Source organism: Gouania willdenowi, chromosome 4 (assembly GCF_900634775.1).
Source record: "Gouania willdenowi chromosome 4, fGouWil2.1, whole genome shotgun sequence".
In the NCBI taxonomy this organism is placed as follows: domain Eukaryota; kingdom Metazoa; phylum Chordata; class Actinopteri; order Blenniiformes; family Gobiesocidae; genus Gouania; species Gouania willdenowi.
In genome coordinates this window covers 37,282,226-37,305,255 of record NC_041047.1, presented here as the reverse complement: position 1 = coordinate 37,305,255, position 23,030 = coordinate 37,282,226, and the positions used below count along the sequence as shown (strand labels likewise).

Genomic DNA, 23,030 nt, shown 5'->3' with positions numbered 1-23,030 from the left:
TTGTGTCTCGTCACTCTGTCTTTGGATCGCCTGACCAGGGGGTCACCATTTTTGTTTCCACTTTGTATTCTTTTATTTAGTTTAGAATAAACTATTTTTTATATAAAATCATCAATGCTTCTCCTGGACTCCATCATTCAACCAGAGCAATGAATCATGTCTTCAAATGAGGTCAACCGTAAATTCAGCCGTAACACTGTTCTTCCTTTCCTTTGTTTATAAGCCACACCCATGAAAGGCTTATAGCTAGGTGGAGTGTGGACAACCTCACACCTAGCTGCAAGATGATACAGTCACAAAACCTTCTGCTGCGATTGAGGAAAACACTCAAGGTTCTTCACTCATGATGCCGCCAATCAAGTGCGGTGATTCTAACCATGGTTCCACTATTCTTCTGGCTATTGGTGACCCCAGTTACCACTGAACTCAGTCAATGAAGACAAGTGACGTCCTTGATGTAAATGATGATTTTTGCTTATCTAGATGGTAATAGAGGATGATTTTTGATGATTCATGCCATTGATAATAATGATGAAGTTTTTTAAGGTTTATTTCCACATTTTTCTTGATTTGTCTGTGCCTCACAAAAGAAGAATATATCCAATGTATGACAATAACGATGCTAATGGTTAACCCTGACAGACAGCAAAGGTGGATCCAAGGTTATTCTACCAGAATATAATAATTTCGTTTCTTGATTTTGTCGTTGATGGCGACCAAAAGTGGGGAATGTTATGGCAATTATTATATTCATCATCATATCGTCAAATGTGTGTTCTTGTGTACAATTTGTCATGTTTTAATACATGATGACTGCATTACTCTTTGCACTTTTGAACAGCTGAGTCATGTTAGATTAAACAGTACAGATCATATTGTATCCACAGTGCAACACAGAGTCTCTGCTGAAGGCCAAAATCAAACTCACATGCAGATAAACACGCACACACACACTATCAAGGATAGATAAGAGTGGCGCCCAACCTTCCTCATAATATACACGTCTTCATCATCCTCAAACGTTTCCACTGTTGGGCATCTGACCCCCTCCTTCTCCTCACCTCAGGGTGGAACTTTTTCTGTTATCTGTATAAAAGCTTAAGCTGTGAAACTTTTAGTTAGTGGGTCTTGCCTTTTTGCTCTCCCAGGAGCCTTTTGACCATCCTTGTTGGGGGGGCTGCTTTTCATTCTTTCAGGATGGGAGCTTCTTTTTTACTCCCTTTTTATTTAATTTTATAATAACTCTTTTTTATAAAATCATCAATGCTTCGACTGGACTCCATCATTCAACCAGAGCAATAAATCATGTCTCCAAATGAGGTCAACCGCAAATTTGCCGTGACAAAGGGCAGCGCATTTGGTGGCTGACCTGCAAACTACCTATATAAGACCCAACCCTTGTGCTAAGGTGCTGTTGTATTGTATTGAATTGTGAATATTGTGTCTGTTGGAATGTTGTGTTTGTTGGTTTTCACTGCAATGTTTGCTGAAGAGTTTTTTCATGATCCCAAACTCCGCCCTTCTCTTCATATTTCTCATCTAAGAAACGGAACGCTATGTTATTGTCTGTCATGTTTCTTGGTCGGGATGAAACTAAAACTAAATTGCCCCTCGGGGACAAATAAAATTTTCTGAATCTTTAAATGTTGTCGCTGCAAGGGATTGTGGGTCAGTATTATGTGGTCTCCTTTGGTGAAGGATGAATCAGTGTTACCTCAGGTAAAGGACGTTATAAAGGATGCACTTTATCATTACCACCACTTTAACACAAGGATTTAAGGAAAAGTGGATAGGAAAGGAAATAGATAATATTTGGACGCAGCCACTGACATCACTGGGAGGTGGAGACACAAGCAGGAATACCTGGGAACACGAAGACAAGAGTTAACAAGAGGCTAGACTCGACAAAGACTCAGAAAAACAAAAAGAGGACAAAAAGAGCTACACATAAACAATTATAGATGCATACTAAAATAAACTGGTACTTTAGCCCTGTTTTTGAAATCTGAGGCTTTTTCTGAGGTGATTTTTCACCAAGGTTGGAGTCACCTAAATTTTTTATTACAATTACATCTTTTATTAACCATGTTCGTTCAATTACAGCTCAAATATGATTACAATGATCGGCATTTTTTCCAATTACAATATTTTTTCCCTGAAAGTTAATTACAATGACATTATCAACTCGGAGAGCGCAGACCTCTGCACTATTTTATTTTAATGGTGCCACATTTATTCTTTTTAAGATTTGTCACAAACACATAAAGAGTACAGCACAATTACCGGGCAGGACATACACACAATGCACTTCCCTACCACTACTACATTACCCATAAGCCACTGCTTAAAGGAGCAGGCTCAGGCACAGCTCACATCCACCCATATTGTGAGTGGTATTTTTTCATTTTTGGTAATCCAGAACATCACCAAAAGCTGACTCAGCATAACGTGCATTGCCTGACGTTTTTGTTCTCTCTTTGTACGACTGGTTTTCTGCATGTTAACATCCAAAGGCTTATTTAGAACAGGTTTTGTCGACATCACACATGTTCTAATATACCAGTGTTATCACGGTATTGATAGGACTGATGAACATATGGATCATATTCAATGTACCTCCAAAAACTGAAGAGACTATGAAGCAAAAATAAAGAAATAATCAGAAAAATAATAATTTACTTAGTAACGGTTGGGTGGAGAAAAGTACTATAACTAATTACTTTACCTATTTTAAAAGGTGCAAATAGAATTACTGATTGAGAAATATACCCATTAAAGCAACTCAATTACAGTAACGTGAGCACTTGAGATCCATTACTTTCACCTCTACTTATCAGTTTTAACAGCTAGAGCGATGCTGCATAGAATGATTCACACCACATTTCTATCATGTTGTGTTTCTCTGCTGTAGCTTTTTCACATATGTGCTCAAATAAACTGTTCTCCAGTGAAAACAGCAGTATTTTCTGTGTGCATTTATTTGTAAAGAGGCTCAGGAACAATTAGTGGTAGCGAACAGGAACCAAGGATACTATTACTGCTCAGGTTACAACCAGAGTGAAACACACACACACACACACACACACACACACACACACACTCATATGCTAACTCCTATACTTCTGTCCAATACAAATGTTTTATTTTATTTTATTTTTAATTTGCACCACAAACACAGTGTGCTTCTATCTCCACTCAACCCCCATGCTTGGTCTTAGCCTGTACCAAGCATGGGGGTGACATTTCATTCCCATATTAAAAGTACAACAAAAACATTTACACAAACAATTCTTAACAGACACCATCACAAACAATAACCCTGTATTAATATAATTAACCTTATTCACATCCCCTAAATGATTAAAGTACATATTTACATTGATTTACAAACATAAAGCTCTCCTGTTCCTAGTCTCTACTTGGTCTCTCCCACCTGGAACTATAAAAAGGTGTCCAAAGGCCCCAGGGAACAGTTTTACCAGGACACCTCAGGAAAGAGGAAGAGCGCATTCACAGGTAAGCTTTGTTTCTCAATCTGTACTTGTGCTCGTGAAACGTCATCATGCGCAGCCCAAGTCCTGTTCCAATTCAAAGTCCGCTTCTCAGCAAGTCCGCTGTAAATCCCCGGATGAGAACTTGCCACGCCCATTGCACCGAGCATGCATCAAAGGAGACTTGTGCGTACTCCGCCAGCCATAATTCCCAGCATGCACTTCGAACAAGCGCATGATTTCAAAGATGACGACGGAGGAGGATAAGCCGCACATGTGTAAGTTACAAAAAATACGTTGACCAATATATTGAACATAATAATAATGCATTAGATTAGGAGTTTAATTTCATGGTGCAGATTCTGTTTTGTCCTAAAGAAAGTATTTTCATGACAGAATTTTGTTTTTCTTTAAAAAATGTAATACCTAAAACATGTAATTATTGACAATTAATTATTCAAAATGGAGAATGACTTTTGTGTTTTTTATTATCATTAATATTATCAATATAAATAAAATTAATCTTGTTGTTTGTGGGCCTAAAGTATTTCCAAAATCTACCCTGAATTATTTATTTATTACTTTTTACCTAAAAAAAAAAAACGAGTCAAGTAAGAAATAAAATACCTTATTTTGATATAAAATATTTTATTATTATTGCTATACATAAAATGTTCATAAAATCTGTTCAGATTTTTTTTTTATTTATCACCAAGTTTTATTGGTTTCCAAAATAATTAATATTTCCACAATGAAATCTACTCAATGATACATTTTTATTTAATTTTTTTATATCTACAGTGGAGCGCACATACTCCACACAACAATGGCAGGAAGTTTGCTTTGTATGTGAAGTTTGCGCATTCGCAATCCGCAAGTCCATTCTTTAAAGGGGACATATCATGCTAAATCCACTTTTTTAGCCCTTAAATGCATTTTGCTGTATATTTAGATTGTTTAGAAGTACAGAAAAAATCAAATTAGTCTCTTCAGGTGCTCCGTAGATATCTTTATATTCTGTTTTGCTCATATTTTTCAATCTGTTTCGATTTTTCTATTCTCTATTACGTTTTTTGAACTATTACATCACAGTATTTCCAAGCTCAAGGATGCAGAAGTTACGAGAGGATTAGTCAAAATGTTGGATTGTTGGATGTAGTAACCCACACGCTTCATTACACCGTCTCCCAGCATCAGAACCTTTTCAAAGTGCCTGGTTGAGTTTTATTTTTTATAGAAATGTACCCACATCTGTGGGTAAGGTCATTTTAGTGTGTGTGAAGCACTTCAATGATGACTGCTTCATCAACCTCCACCAGTATAAAGAAGGATTTACAGAAAGACTTTGTCTGATTGAGGGTTCAATTCCTTCTATCTTTGGAGACGATGAACAGAGCACTTCGGTAAGCTGTAAATAATGCTAAAAAGTGTGATGATAAGACGTCCCTGTCATTGTTTTGTTAGCATTAGCAGTTGCACCGTCTTCAGACTTCATATGTTAGCGCTGTGTGCTCGTTTTAGATCCTTGATGATATGGCCTACGTGATTTAATTTAAGTCTAAAGTTTTCATTAGTCATTTCATTTTGCCGTTTTTGTCTTTGAAAAGACTGTATTAAAATGCATTTCGTGACGTTAGCTTGGCGCTAGCATTAGCTCGGTGCTTGTGTTAGCTCACTTGTTAGGGTTCTGCAGGTTCATCATCTTCTTTTTCATCTCGCTCCGCTGGGTCAGACTCTGGCTGGAACATGTAAGGCTGGATGGACAAGTCTAACGTTGTTGACATTTTGTAAATAACCTCTGAATAAAAAGTTTATGCTCCGCTACATAGCCGTATCTCTTCTATCAAACTACAAAAATGGCCGAGCAGGGTCGAGTTGAACCGAGTGTCACCTGGAGAGGGGGCGGGGTATGAAGTGTCTCATTTGCATTTAAAGAGACAGCACCAAAACGAGTTGCTCTCAGAAGCACATCAGAAAAGGGGTGGAGCTATAAAAATGAGGAATTCAGACCCAAGCATTGCAGTTCTGCTTTATATAGACCACAACTGTATGATTTATATGTAAAAAGGAAGGATTTAAAACCATGATATGTCTCCTTTAAGTCTGGTCCCATGAGTTTGTAGCAGGAGTTCACAAATACGGAGTATGCATACTTAGAATTGAGAAACGGCCCACATCTCAATCACACCCAGAATAACAGAACATATTTAATTGTTTTATCTTTGATGTCATTGCTAAGTTATTTTAGTTATACTAAAATGTATTTTCTGTTTTTATCACTAGATGAATCCTGTGGCCGGAATGTGCTTCACCACCTGTCTGCATGATAAATGACAACTTAAACAAATTCATTAAACCAATACAACAAAATGTGTTTTCTTAATTTAATGAAGCACTGCTAGTCTGTCATCACAATTTATCCTTTTCAAATGACAACAGTCCATAAGTCACGTCACCTCATTGTTACAGTGACAGAAAAAAGGCTCAGAACATACCTGTCAAGTATCCCGTTTTAACTCCCGTATTTTACCCCTCTTTCCTGCCATGTTCCCGTATTAGTATTTTCCCGTAAATATCCCTTATTTTAATGTAATAATAATTAAAAGATGCCTTACTAAACTGAACGCCGTCACTAGCCTCACAAGAACTACCACCTGAAATGGTCTAAGTGACAGTTCTCACGAGATTAGTGTCGATAGCGCCAAGAAACCCAGAAACAACTCAGAACAGAGATGATGAATGAAGACGTTCTGGTGAAAAAAACAAAGAACTGGTGTAAATACGTTGTAAAATGTTTATCTTCATAAAGACCATCAGGATGTGGCACAGTTACACGTTCTGTTAGATTAATAACTGATATTTTAACGTTTACCACAGCAGAAGGAACCACGTAAGTCACCATGAAAAATCAGCCAATCACAAGCTCCACAAATATACACAGCTTTAAAAAAGTTAAATAATGTAAAGTCTGTAATAAATGTGTCTAATAAGTCATTAGTGAATATCAGAGAACCACATGAGTGAGCATGAGAAAATTCAACGTGTTGACTTGTATATAAACTGTAAGTATATTAAATAAACACATGTGCTTCATATACACATTTATGTTTTTATTTAGACTGTTTTATAATTTAGGAATTAGGGCTGGGCGATGTATCGAGTTTTTTATTTTGGCGATATAGAAAACTATAATATTTCATATATCATACAAAACAAAATATTAGTTTTAAGAGTCGCTGCTTTTACTTCTCAGAACAACATGTAAAGCTCAGTAGATGATTAATGAGTGTCACATATTGATCAGCTGTTTGTTAATAAATGTGTCTGTGTAACATTTTGCATCAGCAAATTTAACCCAGAATTGTTTTTCTGGTCAGATTTTATTTAATAAAATGATCTAGATTTATATCGTATATCACCATTTAGAGAAAATATATTGAGATATGAGTTTTGGTTCATATCACCAGCCCTAGTAGAAATGTTCACAGCATTTTAATGTTAATAAAGGTCGGCCTATCAGATTATAATCACATTATTGTATTTAGTAAGTGGCTATTTTAGATTTTGTGTACATTTGTCTTAAATTATAAGGGATACTGGAGCTTGGTTGAGCGGGTGGGTTGGCTCGTAGTGGGCGCCAGAAAATTTCTCTTATTTTCAAATCCAAAACTTGACAGTGATGCTTTTGGGGGCTGCACAACATTGTCTGATCTACAATGTGAGACCCATTTTTAAACTGATTTACCATCAACGACAAAGGGAGTACTGAGGAGACAAATGATGAAAAATGAAATCATTGACTGAGATTAATGGATAACACTTTATTACTATAGAGTTCAGTGACACATTAGAACACAACCTTTCTGAATCATTGGAGAACCCTCTTTAAACCACGTGTGTATTTGGTACAGGAAGTAGGCCACGTATTTACTGTCACTTCACTTTGCGAAGCATTCACCTCAACATTTATTATCACAGTTCAAACATCCATTACGACCACAAAGGTGAAAGAAGATATTGATCAAATAAGTCAAAGCTTAAAAGCACAACATGAGATGGAAAATAAACCGCAGCTGCTGTTTAAAGCCTGTGGAATAACAACATGAAAGATGGAGAAGCAAAAATAATGCACACAATATTCTATATTAGCCCTGCAGATATGTTAAAAAGATGTTCACTTCTGGAAGAAAGCTTGGAAATTTGTACATGGGCTTTTTTTTTAGTATGTTGAGTCCCTCATGGTGCCCTGTGGGGGGTGCTCCGGGAGTATGGGGTCCGGGGCCTTTGCAAAGGGCTGTCTGTTCCCTGTATGACCGCAGCAGGAGCCTGGTTTGCATTGCCGGCAGTAAGTCAGACCTGTTCCCAGTGCATGTTGGTCTCTGCCAGGGCTGCCCTTTGTCACCGGTTCTGTTCAGTACTTTTATGGACAGAATTTCTAGGTGCAGCCAGGGACCGGAGGGGGTCCGATTTGGGACCCTCAGGATTTCATCTCTGCTGTTTGCAGATGATGTTGTTCTGTTGTGAAGCGGCCGGGATGAGGATCAGCACCTCCAAATCTGAGGCCATGGTTCTCCACCGGCTTCCCCTCTCTGTGTCGGTGGAGAGTCCTTGCATCAACTGGAGGAGTTCAAGTATCTCGGGGTCTTGTTCACGAGTGAGGGTAGGATGGAGCGTGAGATTGATAGACGGATCGGTGTGGCGTCAGCAGTGATGCGGTCGCTGTATCGGACTGTTGTGGTGAAGAAGGAGCTGAGTCGGGGGGCAAAGCTCTCAATTTACCGATCGATCTACGTTCCTACCCTCACCTATGGTCATGAGATTTGGGTAATGACCGAAAGGACAAGATGGCGGATACAGGCGACCGAAATGAGTTTCCTTCACAGGGTGGCTGGGCGCACCCTTCGAGATAGGGTGAGAAGCTCAGTCACTCGGGAGGAGCTCGAAGTAGAGCCTCTGCTCCTTCACGTTGAAAAGAGCCAGCTGAGGTGGCTCGGGCATTTGTTTCGGATGCCTCCGCCACCCGGCCCCGGATAAAGTGGAAGAAAATGGATGGATGGGTGGATGGAATCCATTTTTAATGGGATCCACACTGGCAAACCAACGGTTCCCATTCAAAATCAAGAAATCCAAGATGGCCACCATCTCTGTTGTCAATTTGGATATTTTGTCATAACTTTGGTTCTATTTGACATAGAAACATGATCTCAGTGGAGAATTATAGTTTTTCAGGGTCAAGGAATTAAACAATATATCTTAAATTACTGTAAATTTTCATCAGGGCAAAATCCATGATGGCCACCATCCATATTACCAATATTTAACCTTACCATAACTTGGGTTCAGTTAAATGTAAAAACATGATCTTTCTGGCAAAATGTAGGTTTTTGGGGACAACGATTGTCATGAATATGCTTAAAAAACTGTAATTTGCATCCGGAGCAAGATATAAGATGGCCACCACAACACTTTACACATGGAAAAGGTGAAATTATGATTTCTTTGCAGCCACAACTGTGTATGACAAAGATGCCTTTTAAACGGTGAAGAATTTGATTTAAATCTCCATCAAAACTATTTTCATTTTTTCTCAGGAAGATTATAACCATTGTGATCGTGATGCATGCATCAGCATTAATCTAATGGTGTGTTTATTTTACAGCACTTGCCAACATGTACAATGATTAATTATCTGATTATTAATGTTTAAGTGAACGTAACAAATGTTTAAATCCTTTTTAGAGAAGATCCGTGAAAAGAGTTATGACAAAATATCCAAATTGGCAACAGATGGTGGTTTCATGGATTCCATGATTTTGAGTGGAAACCGTTGATTTTCCAGCGTGGATCCCATTAAAAATGGATTTAGCATATTCAACAACAACAACAAAAAACATCTGCAAATGTTTATGCTTTCTTCCAGAAGTGAACATCTCAGCTTAATATTGCTACATATCTGCTCGGCTCTATGTAATGTAGGGACATCTTCTTGTCCTTTCTGTCTAGAATTACCAATATTATTAATAAATAATGTTTGTGACGACATTGCCTACCCTCCTTTGTGTCATAAAAGAAACAAAAAAACACAAATAAAATCATTTCAAACACAGTTATTAGGCTGATAATTAGCAGCACCTTCCATGAGTGAACATGATTGAGACTATATACGCTTTTTGGAATACCTTCATGTACAGTAAATAACGCAAGAATCAGCACAAATGTCATGTTAAACTTAGAAAATATCTGTAATAGTGTGACAATGGATTATCATCTGTGTCTTTCACACGATTATTAAGGTAAGATTTACAAAACTTGAAGTGAAAACAATATTTCTGCAGCGTAGCATATGTGCAATAGAGTTCCAACTAGAAAAATAATTTTCAAATTAACACATTAGCCTACGTTTAGTGGCCGCTTCTCAGCACTTTAACTACAGCGGGGGTTCTCAACCTTGGGGTCAGGACCTCATTTGGGGTCGCAAGACACTGGGAGGGGGTTGCCAGATGCCTTCAATGAGCTAGGAATCATTATTGGAGCAATTTGATCCCATTTTTGCTTATTTTTACAATTTTTCTGCAACTACATCAAACTCACCATATTGTAACCTATTTTCATCTCTTTTTCTTGCCATATTTTTGCTCTTTAATGCATTTTTACTACATTACTCCCATTTCTCCATCAAATGTCAATGCCTTTTCTGCATTATTTCCACTTTCAAGACATTTCCAGCACTAATAAACCCTTTCCACTGCTTTTCCACCTAATGTCACATATGTTGACACATCATTGTCACTTTTAACCTCTTTTCACCACATTTCATGCTTATTTTTGTCAATTTAACCACATTCACAATTTGTCATGTCTAATTGTTCGTACTTTTTAAATTACGTGACCCCAACCCCCTCTCCCCCTAATTTCTGCCACTTTTAAGCTAATATTGACACTTTGAACCCTTTTTTGTTTTTGCCCACTCTAATTTGCAACTTTTAACCAATTTCTGTGGTTTTTAAAATTCAAAATTTACCACCTTTTCCACCATTTTTGGTCACTTAACATGTTTTATTTCTGCTTAAAACAATGATTTAAGATGACTATAATAATAATAATAAACGTTCCTGGATAACAGTGGATATTATTCAGATGAATAAATAAATGTGGTTATCACAGATTCATAGAACAATGGACCATCATTTTACTGACTTTATGGATGGACCCCAAAAATCTCTCCCCTTTATTCCCCCTTATAGATGGTCCTGTCTCCACATGACTGTTCTTCAATGTTCATGTCTGTGTTCAACCACCTTCAGCTACAGTGCGGGTCCCCGCTCTCTGGAACCTTTATTTTGTGGGTCGTGGACTGAAAAGGTTGAGAACCACTGCCTTAGAGAGTGAAGGTGAAGGAAAGTTTTAATGTTTTTAAAAAGAATAACTTAAGTTTGTTAGAAAACACAAAAATGGAAAAAAAAAAAAAGAAGTCCCACTTGTGTTGGACTAGTTTGACTGATAAAAATTGCAAAAGAAAAGTACATTTAAACATATGAAATATTTAATTTATTTAGTGACATCTTCTATTATTAGTGTTTTTTCCAACAAGTGAGAAAAGGTTTAAGTGCTAGCTCGCCACGTTTCCTGCTTGACGCTAACAGCAAGCGAAAACAATGGCCGAAAGATAATCAATAACAAATGTTCAGTCGATTACATTTTGGGGGTAACATTGACTTTATCACTGCTATTTCTTTTTGGTGCTTCACTTCTATAGTGATTTCAGCATTAGCAGGTCAAAGCTAATGGTTAGCAGTCAGACTAACCACCTGTAATATGAATTTTGAGTAGTTTGCAAGCTAAAAACATATAGCCCGGCAGATATGTACATGAACATTTGTACATGGGTTTTTCTGCGTATGCTAAATCCATTTTTAATGGGATCCACACTGGAAAACCAATGTTCCCACTCAATATCAAGGAATCCAAGATGGCCACTATCTGTTGCCAATTTGGATATTTTGTCATAACTTTGGTTCTGTTTGACATAGAAACATGATCTCAATGGTGATTTATAGGTTTTCAGGGTCAAGGAATTCAATAATATATCTTAAAACACTGTAGTTTTTCCTCAGAGCAAGATCCAAGATGGCCACCATCTGTATTGCCAGTTTCAATCTCACCGTAACTTCTGTTCTGTTAGATGTAGAAACATGATCTTTGTGGCAAAATGTAGGTTTTTGGGGACAATGATTGTCATGAACTAGCTAAAAATACTGTAAATTGCAACCAGAGCAATACATAGGACGGCCACCGCAACACTTTACACATGGAAAGGGTGAAATTGTGATTTGCTGCCACAACTGTATGAAAAAGAAGCCTTTTAAAGGATGAACAATTTAATTTAAATCCCCATCAAAAAATGAATTATTATATCTATTTCATTTATTTCTCAGGAAGATTATATCCATTGTGTATGCATAAGCATTAATCTGATGATATGTTTATTTTGCAACACTTGCCAACATGTACAATGATTAAACTCAAACATTTGATGTAGATTTATTTAATCTTGGATTCCTTGATTTTTAATGTGGGAACTATTGGTTTGCCAGTGTGGATCCCATTAAAAAATGATTCAGCATACTCAAAAACCCCCTGTACACGTTTTCACGTTATCTTCCAGAAGTGAACATCTTTTTGACAAACCTGCCGGGCTAATACCAATACGTGGGGATTTCATTTGAATTTTCTCATTCTAGTCGCCCTAACTGGACCAGTGAGCTTAGCTCCAGCAGGAATGACACGTTCCCACGTTTCCCGCTCTACAAAATGCACATAGATGGCACTTCAACTTTCAGTCTTCCAGAGAAAAGTGACAAACACAATATGCTTCGCATCTGATCCGTCACACATTTACTGTGAAAGGCTTCAGACTTTGTGCAAAGCTTGGGCCACGCTGCTGCACCTGGTGGTTCCCCTGGAGTCACTGAGGCACTACTTCCTTCAAAGAAGCCAGGGCGGAGTGGATGCGAACGTGGAGCCTGTTCTCAAAGTCGTAGCCTGTGAAATCCTCCTTAAAACAGTTCAAACAGTTCATTAAAATGTCACCATCATCCCCCAGGTCATTTATAATAGTAGGAAAATATGACATTTGATCAACTCACCTTTGCTTGAAGTAAAAATGATCTTCCTTTCCCCACAGTCTATAGTTTGTAACATAAAAAACAGTTACTAAGCACAGGTGAAGTAACTGATTACAAGTACTCACATTACTGTAATTGAGTTGCTTTTATGGGTACTACTTGTACTGTTATGAGTCAGTAATTTTACTTGTACTTAATTAAGTTTTAAAAGTCATTTATTACATTTCTACACCCAACCGTTACTGAGTAAATGATTATTTTTTGTTTTAAAATGATCAACACACCTTGTGAAACTACAAAAAATGAAATAACCAGACAACAATCAAATGCTTCACATGAACAGAGTTCTGTCAGGATCGAGTTTTATTTTGTTGGCCTCCCTCCCAGCAGCTCTTCTCCTGCTGAGCACCAGCTGCTGCTGATGAAACTAACTGCTCTGTATATAAAGGGGAGGCTTTGCCTCAGTTCAGTGCTGGGATATACTATGTTATCACTTATGGCCTGTGCTCAGTTTCATGCCAGTAATTCCTGGATCTACAATAAGTGTTTTTGCTTTTTGACATTCTTCTTCTTTACGCTCGCTCTGTGTTCTTAGTTTTGCCTTTTGTGTTTATTGATTACTTCTGCCTTCCTGGACTGACCACCTGTGTGCTGAATCCCTGCTTGCCTGACCATGCCTAAGAAAACAATAAATATTGGTTTATTGCACCTGAGCTCGGCCTCTGTCTACTCCTACATCTGCACGTGACAGACTGTCCCAGCCACCAGCAAACCCAGCAGGACCCTCGATGCAGGATTTTTCATTTTACAGCGAGTTGGAGGAGCTTCTTGCCAAGCTGGAACCCCTGCTCTCCAGACTGAAGAAGACCATCTATCCCCAGGAGAGAGTGTACACTCTGATGGGAGTTTGTGTGACCATTCGTCTCCGGCCCGTTCTGGAGAAAGTCCCCGTCATGGCAGAGACATTGAAGAACGCAAAGAAGCAGATCAGGAGGTTGCTAGGTTCTCCCTGTACTCCACCTCTGGAGACAACCTCATCACCAGAATCCACGCACCATCAAAAGCTAATTCCCTCCACAGCACACAACACTCAGTTGGAGTCCAGTATCCAGTCCTCAGTTACAGTCCAGCGGCCTCATTTATAAATGCTGCGTACGTACAAAAGAAAGCCGAGATAATGTGTGCACCTCTGATCCTGCTGTACGCACAAAATCAAGAGAAACGGGAAACTCTGACGCCAACAGGAGAAGGATCAAATTAATGACAGCTCTGTGAAATTTATGGAATTTGTGTGAAATAATCGAACACATTGAACATTTCACAACACATATTATTTGAAGGATGCATTTGCAAAAACAGAGGAGGACAAAATGCCTGCAGGGAGTGACGTGTGGGCGCCTACAAATACAGTTTTATATTAATAATAATTGTGATCAAAATCACATGATCATTGTGCAAAACTGCCAATCAATTGGCTGCAACACATGTAGCTGTTATAAAAGGAACACACTAATGCGTAAAGATGCACAGTGGCTTATTTGGCAGTGCTGGAGGATGAGGTGCACGCGAGACTCTGGAGGGGAGGATCTACAGAAACCAGCAAGACCTATAGACGGGACCCCCGTGAGGACGAGGTGCTGCGGTGGAGGAAGACAAGCTGCTGCGGAGTTTAATCCCATGTTTTTGGCGCATATATATAGTGAATCTGTGTGTCCCCACTGCCGTTACACAGAGGGGATCCCCACTAATCCTGCAGCTTTTTGTGAGGCTGAGCTCCGCCCCTTTCCTCCACCTGTTGAACAGATGTTCTTCCTATGGAGAGTGATCCACATGTCGTCCTCCGCTTTTATGTGTGATCGTTTATTTTTCACCTGCCACAGTCTGATGAGGCAACGCGATCTGCCTTTCTATCATTTGTAATGTTCACTGTGTCACCACATTATGCTCCTCTGCGTGTTTACACCTCAAGAATTAATACCTCCACCTCACATTGAGTGAAGTTTGTTTGCTCGTTTTCCTCTTCGGTCCACCATTCGTATTAGTGAATATTAATTTAGGGCGTTTACCTGACCTTTTATGGGCACCAAATGGGTGGAGCAAGGTGTTTCTTCACGTGCGCCAACCTTCGAATTGATAGTGATTTATAAACGAAAACAGGCGTGGGACGTACGTACGCCCTCGTTTATAAATCGTTAAAAAAGGATTTTGTACGCACGTCCTGGTTTTTAGCGTACGCCAGCTGAAGTGTGCTTACCTAGGCACACCTTTATAAATGAGGCCCCAGTTCCCAGTCAGAGTTCCCTAGCTGTTGGGCTCGCGTCCCTGAGTCCCCTAGCTGTCGGTCTAGCATCCCCTAGCTGTCGGGCTAGGTTCCAGTGCCGGCTCTCTGCACCAGGCTGCCAACATCATCGCCAGTGCCAGCTCCTCGCACCTGAGGAGTCCCCTTTGTCTGGCCCTCTTGGTCTGCGCCGCCTCATGGGAGGCCACCAGATTCCTGCTTCACGGCCGCGCCTGCGCCGCTTCATGGGAGTTCCACCAGAACTCTGTTTTTGACATTCGTCTTGTTTACCCTCGCTCAGTGTTCTTTGTTTTTGCCTATTGTGTTTTTGGATACCTCTGCCCCCCTGGAACGACCACCTATGTGCCGAATCTCTGCTTGCCTGACCATGCCTAAGAAAACAATAAATATTGGTTTATTGCACTTGAGCTCCACCTCCGTCCCTGCATTTGGGTCTACACCTGCACGTGACCAGTTCATTAATGTAGCTATACTTGGAGTAGAGATGTGCAACTTCTATCACAGCAGGGGCCACAAAAATGTGATTGTCATTGTGTGTTTTTGCTATATTTTTCTGTTCTTATTTTCTAGATTTTTTTGTATTTTGTTGTTCACATGATTTCCAACTTAATTAAAATTTGGTTTTGGGGCCACACAATTAGACCCAGGGCCGCATGTGGCCCCCTGTCCGCCAGTTGCCTATATCTGACTTAGAGCCTGAGAATTTTATTATTTTCCAACCACTACAAAAAATGACACGCACACACACCTCTGGTTTGGCTAGCAGTATACACCCCAGCTCATAGACAGCATACGGCTGAACGTATGAGTTGATCTGTCGTCCGTACTCGTCTCCCACAGCCATCTGAAACGACTGGACACAAACCAAACATCTGGATGAGCAACATTAGCACCAGTAGATTCACTATGGAGATGTTCAGAAGTTCAATGTGGAGATAGATACGTACCTGAACTGCATCTCTCACGTTTCCATGGCATTTATGAATGGCACCGAGAAGCAGATGTTTTAAGCCTCTGCAGGAAGTCTCATCTAACCTCTGTAACACTAAGGAAAGACAACAGGAAACCATCAGAAAGCTGAGGAATCACATCTCAGTGAAAATGCTTTTGCTCTTAAAAGGATCCTCCACTGTTTTTATAAATGTGGCCTCAAATATTCTAAATATATTTATTAGTAGATCTATGTCTAACAAAACACATTATTATGCACCATATTCATTTAATTACCTTTTAAAAATGGGACTACTTTAGTTTTAGAGCCTGTGTTCCGCCACCTTGAAATCACGTGATTGATGATGTCACACGGCCCCACTGCCTGTAAACATCCCATTGTTTTCTATTGGAGTGAAATATTCAGATATATTCATTTAAACATCATTTAGTAGCTTTTTCAGTCAAAACTACAACTTTTGGTTGCTCTAAATCAGTGCTTCCCAAACTTTCCACAGTCCCATACCCCCAAGACAGTTAACCTAAAGCCATGTACCCCCTACTCCTGCACACTTAAAAAAACATAATACAATGTAGCCCTACACTGAAATTTGTCTCTGAATTTTACTTATTCTGTTGAAGAACAACATATATAAATAAAAGAATAATAATCAAAACATCTTATTCAGAATTATCACTTGATTTAATTAATTAACCTTCTGGCATTTTCAGTGATAAACTCTTTTGTTTTGGTAGAATAAATCTACCAAATGTATGTTATTGAACACATCAGTAATACAACATTCATTACCTTGAAACTATGAAATACAACTCACTACAACTTCAATGAGAAGCCTGAGGTTGAGAGAACGAACAGAACTCTGTAATGTTTGGATGAATTTGAGTCTGAAATTGTGTTCTGTATTTTGTTTTTATGTTTGTCAAAGCTGAAACTCCACTTTCACACAAGTACGTGCTGGCAAAAGAGCATCAAAGTCACATTTGGAAAACATAAAACAATGCAGCTCTCACCATATGAGCTTTTTAATCAGATTGTTTCTCTTTCACCACTAGAGGGCAGTCTAACAGAGGCCAATGTGTCATTTGTGGCAATGCATAGAGGCTCCTGACTGCTGCTGTTTTTATTCACATGCCCCATATGACAATTTGTGTACCCCTGGGGGTACCCGTACCTCACTTTGGGAATCTAAAGTCTAAATATTAGGAAAAGTTAAAGATGCCAATGTAGCCCACTTTTTTTTTTTTACAGAAAGAGGACAAAAACAGGACTCCCACCCAAAGGGTTTGTGATTTACTCGCTAACTTCAGCCACTAGAGCGTCAGCCAAGCACTGTTTAAGGGAGACTAAAGGTCCCTTAGAAGAGCTCTTCTTCTCTGCTTCGTTGTCTACTACCGAACGGCAGAGTTGGAACTGTCGCCCCCTGCTATCACAGATTTTTTTCGGGTCACTCCAATAGAAAACAATGGGATGTTTACAGGCAGTGGGGCTGTGTGACATCATCAATCACGTGATTTCAAGATTTCCCATTTTAAAAGACGATTAAATTAATATGGTGCACTACAATGTGTTTTGTTAGACATAGAACTTCTAGTACATTTCAAAGGTTTTAGGTCAAACTTGTAAAAACGGTGGATGATCCTTTAAGAATCCTTCATTCACCCTGATTCATTATTTGCAGTTTGGATGAAGAGCAGTTCTGAAGTGCTTTCCACAGATAAAGCACTTCGATTACACCCAGAATGCAGAGCTCTCTTGTAGGTGACATCTTTCTCAGTCTGTCTGCCTGTAAATAGTAATTAAAAATAAAAAGACATTCCTATCACAGCCTTAAAGGGATGTTTGAATAAAAAACTAACATGCTGCACTCACCCTTTTGACAGCAAACTGCTCAATCTGGTTGTTTTTTCTTTTAAAAAGCTTCTGCACGTCCTTGAAAGCTCCCATGGCTCCGTTGAGGTCTCCTGAGGCCCCCTGACAAACTAAAACAATGGATTTTTATTCAGCGTCCACACAACCATTTAAAATAATACACAGATATTTCAGGCAGTAAAAGCCCAAAGTAATGTTCTACACAAAATTGTATAAACCAGGGGGCCCACATGATACACAAAATGACAATAAAAATCTATAAAATGACTTGAAAAAGACAGAAAATTACAATACAATAAGCCTGTACAAAAGAATAACAAGAACACATAAAATAACAAAAATAAACACAATGAGAAAACAAATACACAAAATGACAACAAAAATGACAAAAAATACACAAAGGCACAGAAATTACTCAAAAAATACACCAAAGAATAACACTCATAACACATAAAACAATAGCATACAAAAAATACACAGAATGACAAAAACACATAAATGACAGAAAATATACCAAGGGGAAAAAATGCACAAAATCATGACAAAGATACACATAAAGAACAGAAAAATACATGAAATTAATCCAAAAATGCACAAAAGAACTAATAAAACACACAGAATAAGCACAAACCTATACCAAGGGCTAAATCTCCTCTTTTCCAAGCATTTACTTCAAATTTCTATCGTTCATTTACAAACAATATATGAATGTTTGAAAATACACAAAATGACTCAACATGCACGAAAACAGCCAAAACACTCAGAATGATTCCAAAAACACTAAACGACAACAAAGTACACAAACTATGGGGTGCCAAGTGTAAAAAAATTAGTTTAAAAGTTGTAGCTAAGCTAACACATTTTCATTATTTATCTCACTTTTCTCATATTTAGCACATTTTCCTACATTTAACACAACATTTAACCACATATATAGAGGTAAAAAAGCATTAAATCTAAATATTTAAATCTAAATGTTAAATCTATATCTAAATATTTTATCTAAATTTTAAATCTAAATGTTATGTTATCTAAATGTTAAATCTAAGTCTAAATATTTAATCTAAATGTTAAATATCATATCTAAATGCTAAATCTTATATCTAAATGTTAAATCTAAATCTAAATATTAAATCTAAAAGTAAATATTATGTTAAATCTAAATGTTTAAATCTAAATGTTATATATCATTATCTAAATGCTTAATCTTATATCTAAATGTTAAATCTAAATCTAAATGTTAAATCTAAATGTTGAACCTAAATGTTTTGCACATATGCAAAATGACCCCGCCCCATGCAACCTCAACCAATACACAAGCAGAGACACACACAGCTTCTCCCACCCACCTCTTCACCGATGCCTGCCTGGGTGATATGTATGGTTGGTTCTCTCCCGGTGGCGGAGATGGAGCGCACGGTCATGGCAGGTTTACGAGCTGCACTTCACAGTATACTCCCAACACAACAGTGCAACACAGTTATTAAAATGTATTTTAATGCTGTAGTTTGCCAGTGTTTGTTAATTTGGTAATTTTACGGTAGTTACATGGGTCAGGAAGATAAAGAGGTGCGCTTGAAAGGTTTAGGGATCGGGGCCTCCTTTCTACTTTTTTGGGATGTCGAGAATACGTCTGCTGAGCAGACCAACGTTGAAATGACGTGATGGCCTGAAGTTGAGATGACGTCTCTGGTGGGTGCAGAATGAACATTTTTACAACTTTCTAGACATCCCCAGAAACACGAAATTAGAAAGCTGGTCCATGGTGGGTTCGATCCCTAAACCACTTCCTTATCTATTCAGCTACCGTAACCACATGAACACCAGGAGATCTCAGCATGTCGCATCGTTGGATTAAGCCATTAGTTTACCAAATTAACAAACATTGACAAAATACAGCATTAAAATACATTTTAATAACTGTGTTGCACTGTGGTGTTGGGGGAGTACATTGAAGTGCAGCTCGTACACCTTCCATGACCGCGTGCTCGATCTCCGCCGCTGGCAGAGAACTCGCCAGGCAGGCATCGGTGAAGAGGTGTGTGGGAGCGGCTGTGTGCGTCTCTGCTTGTGTATTGGTTGAGGTTACGGTTACAAGGGGGGGGGTCAATCTGTCTGTTAGCAAGATAACCTTCAAAGTTATGAATGAATTTGGATGAAATTTTCAGAAAAATTGATAAATGGGACAAGAAACAGGTGATTAGTCATGGTAACACAGCTCAGTGTTGACAGGTAGTCATCGTAATCCTGACTTTACTATGTTACCGCGACTGGAGCGTGTTAGCCGAGGTTGGGCTGCTTGGCGGAAGTCTGCGCTGTCCGAGTGCTTTTCTAGTTCTAAATGCTGACATGAATGTAGAAAATGTGACCCATCTCTGATAGAATCAATATTAATGTAATATTACTTGATGCATAATTAATAATTATTATTTATTTTCTCTTATAATTAGTCAGCTAACATTAAGCTTCTAAGACGAGGTAATAACTACCTTGTGGGTGTCATCTGTGGTGTGTTTAAAGAGAAGCACACATTGAACTTTAATAAGCTCACCTCCAGTCAGGTAGGCGTAGTAGCACTGGGACCATCGGGACTCGTCCTTCAGCCTCTCAAAGGCCCTGTACGCATCATCAAAGTTCATCTCTATCATGCTGCACCAACCTGAGCCCAACACACTGTAATGTTAATCACTGGCTGCCATTGTTATTAGTAAGTGTTGACTAATGTGATGAGGAAGCACGTACGCACCGATCTCATAGAGACACACGTGCTGGATCTCTCTTTGGTCTGAAGCCAACTCCAGGGCGTCATGGAAACAGGCCAGAGCACTGTTGATGTGACACTGTAAACACAGGAGACGTCCTCAACATGTGTGTGTGCATTTGATGAAGGGATGCTACAATTTTTTTACAAGTATGGCCTAAAATCTTTAAAATGTACTTATTAGAGCAGGGGTGTCAAACTCATTTTAGTTCAGTGGCCAAATACGGACCAGTTTAATCTCAAGTGGGCCGCAGATTATAGATTGGGAAAAAAAACCATTTTAACATAATTGTGACCTAGTTTTCAATCAGTTCAATTCACTTCAAAAATTCTTGATTTTCTTACAAATTGTGTAATTTAGAGGAATTTTGTGCCATCATTTGTGAGCAATTGCAAGATTTGTGGAAAAATTGAGAGTTCTTTACACAGTTTGCAAATAAAAATGACTGCATTCATGTGATATAAACAAAGGAAACATGCAGGCCCCCCAAAAATTAGTGGAGTTTCATTAAATTGCTTGAATTTGTCCATCTACAACTGGATTATTTGGTAATTTACACAATAATTGATTTTTACTTTCTCCTGCGGGTCGTATTGGATGCTCTAAAGCAGTGGTTCTCAAACTTTTTTGGCTCAAGTACCCTCTTTCTCTTACTTATGAAATCAAGTTCCCCCTTTGTCCGACTGCAACGTTTTGCTCAGAATTCTGTGATGGAATAAATGAGTGATAACACACATTTTAAAGAATCTCATTTTGTAAATAAGTGGAACAAAACAGTGTTTAGTGCCTCCCGAATAGATTTATTTCTATAGTTTTTTATAATTTACGGTCATCTCCCTCATAATCAATATCATTTCTATCATAATTTTGTATGTTTTTGTGTCACTTTGTGTATTTTGTTGTTGTCTGTTCTTTTTATCATTCAGTATATTTTTCTCTTATTTTGTGTGTTTTTGTTGTCATGTTTGTGTGTTGTTGGTATTATTGGAATTAGTCTCTGTGTGTGTGTTTGGTTGTTTCTTATGTTGTTTTGTATGTTTCTCTGTTATTTTTGTTGTAGTTTGTCATGATTGTGTATTTTTTGCTCATTTGAATAATAATAATAATAATAATAATAATAATTCATAGCTCTTTTCAAGGAACTGAAAAACACTTTACAAATTAAAACAATCAAACAATGGGAGTGCTATTGTAGGTTGCATGCAAGCTGAAATAGGTGAGTTTTGAGCAGTTTTTTGTAGGTGGTCAGTGAGTCCGAGTTTCTAATGTGGATGTGGAGTGAGTTCCAGAGGGTCAGGGCAGCAATGGTGAAGGCTCGGTACCCCAGTGTTCGGTGCTTTGATTTGGTGATGGTTTGAGAAGGTTTAAGTTGACAGAGCGGAGGCGACGGGGGGGCTGGTGGCACTGTAGAAGGTCTGTGAGGTACGGAGGGGCCAGGTTATTGAGGGCTTTGTAGGTGATGAGCAGAACTTTGTAATGGATGCGCTGGTGTATGGTTAGCCAGTGAAGCTGTTGGAGGATGGGGGTGATGTGGTCTCTGGCGCGGGTGTAGGTGAGGAAGCGGGCGGGAGAATTTTGAACATATTGCAGTTTTTGTAAATCAGAGGAAGGTAGACCATACAGGAGTCGTCTTGATGTGATAAATGCATGCATGAGCGTTTCAGCAGCAGACGTGGAAAGGGTAGGGCGGAGGGGAGCAATGTTACGGAGGAGGAAAAAGGTGGATTTGGTGATCTGATGGATGTGGGGCTTAAATGTGAATGTGGGGTCAAAAATGAAACCAAGATTTCGGATCAGGGGAGAGGTGGTAACTGTATGGCCATCGACAGAGAGAGTGAAATCCTGAGAGGAGGGGAGGAGGGATTTGGGACCAATGACAATGATTTCCGATTTTTTTGTAGTTGAGTTTAAGGACGTTGGCGTTCATCCAGGATTTTATTGCAGAGGAGCAGTTTGTGATGGTGGATACTGTGGTAGGAGTGATGGATCTGGTGCTGAGGTAGAGTTATGTGTCATCTGCATAACTGTGGAATTGTAGTTTGTGATTATGAATGATGAGTCCAAGGGGAAGCATGTACAGAAGAAACAGAATTGGACCAAGCACCGAGCCTTGAGGAACTCCATGGTTGACAGGCGTGCAGTTGTTGATGGATATGAATTGGGATCAATTGGTGAGGTAGGAGGTCAACCAGGAGAGAGCTGAGCCAGAGATGTCAAGATGCTGTAGGTGTTGGAGAAGGATGGAGTGGTCGATGGTGTCAAAGGTGGCAGAGAGGTCATATAGGAGGAGGATGGAGAGAGAACCAGAGTCAGAGGCGAGCAGGAGATCGTTTGTTTCTTTGAGTAGTGCGGTTTCGGTGGAATCATGAGTGCAGAATCCAGACTGAAAGGTTTCATAGAGCTGATTGGAGAGGAGGTGATGTTTTGGTTGAGAGGTGACCGAGTGTTCCAAGGTTTTCGACAGGAAAGGAAGATTAGAGATGGGGCAAAAGTTGTTGGGGTTGTCAGGATCCAGGCCAGGTTTTTTTGGTA

At 39.0% G+C, this 23,030-nt stretch overlaps 1 protein-coding gene across 1 annotated transcript in view; it reads right to left on the bottom strand.

Annotated features, from left to right (window-relative positions):
• Nucleotides 1-10,841: 10,841 nt before the first annotated feature.
• Nucleotides 10,842-23,030, bottom strand: part of LOC114462538 (tetratricopeptide repeat protein 39C-like) — a 29,101-nt gene continuing 16,912 nt past the window's right edge. The window contains exons 7-14 of the mRNA XM_028445444.1: nucleotides 20,483-20,576; nucleotides 20,288-20,395; nucleotides 17,737-17,846; nucleotides 17,527-17,650; nucleotides 15,863-15,960; nucleotides 15,664-15,768; nucleotides 12,638-12,676; nucleotides 10,842-12,546 (exon numbers count right to left, since the gene is read on the bottom strand). Of these exons, the coding sequence (XP_028301245.1) occupies nucleotides 12,457-12,546; nucleotides 12,638-12,676; nucleotides 15,664-15,768; nucleotides 15,863-15,960; nucleotides 17,527-17,650; nucleotides 17,737-17,846; nucleotides 20,288-20,395; nucleotides 20,483-20,576 (768 nt within the window). The 3' untranslated portion in view covers nucleotides 10,842-12,456. The remainder of the gene's footprint in view (nucleotides 12,547-12,637; nucleotides 12,677-15,663; nucleotides 15,769-15,862; nucleotides 15,961-17,526; nucleotides 17,651-17,736; nucleotides 17,847-20,287; nucleotides 20,396-20,482; nucleotides 20,577-23,030) is intronic.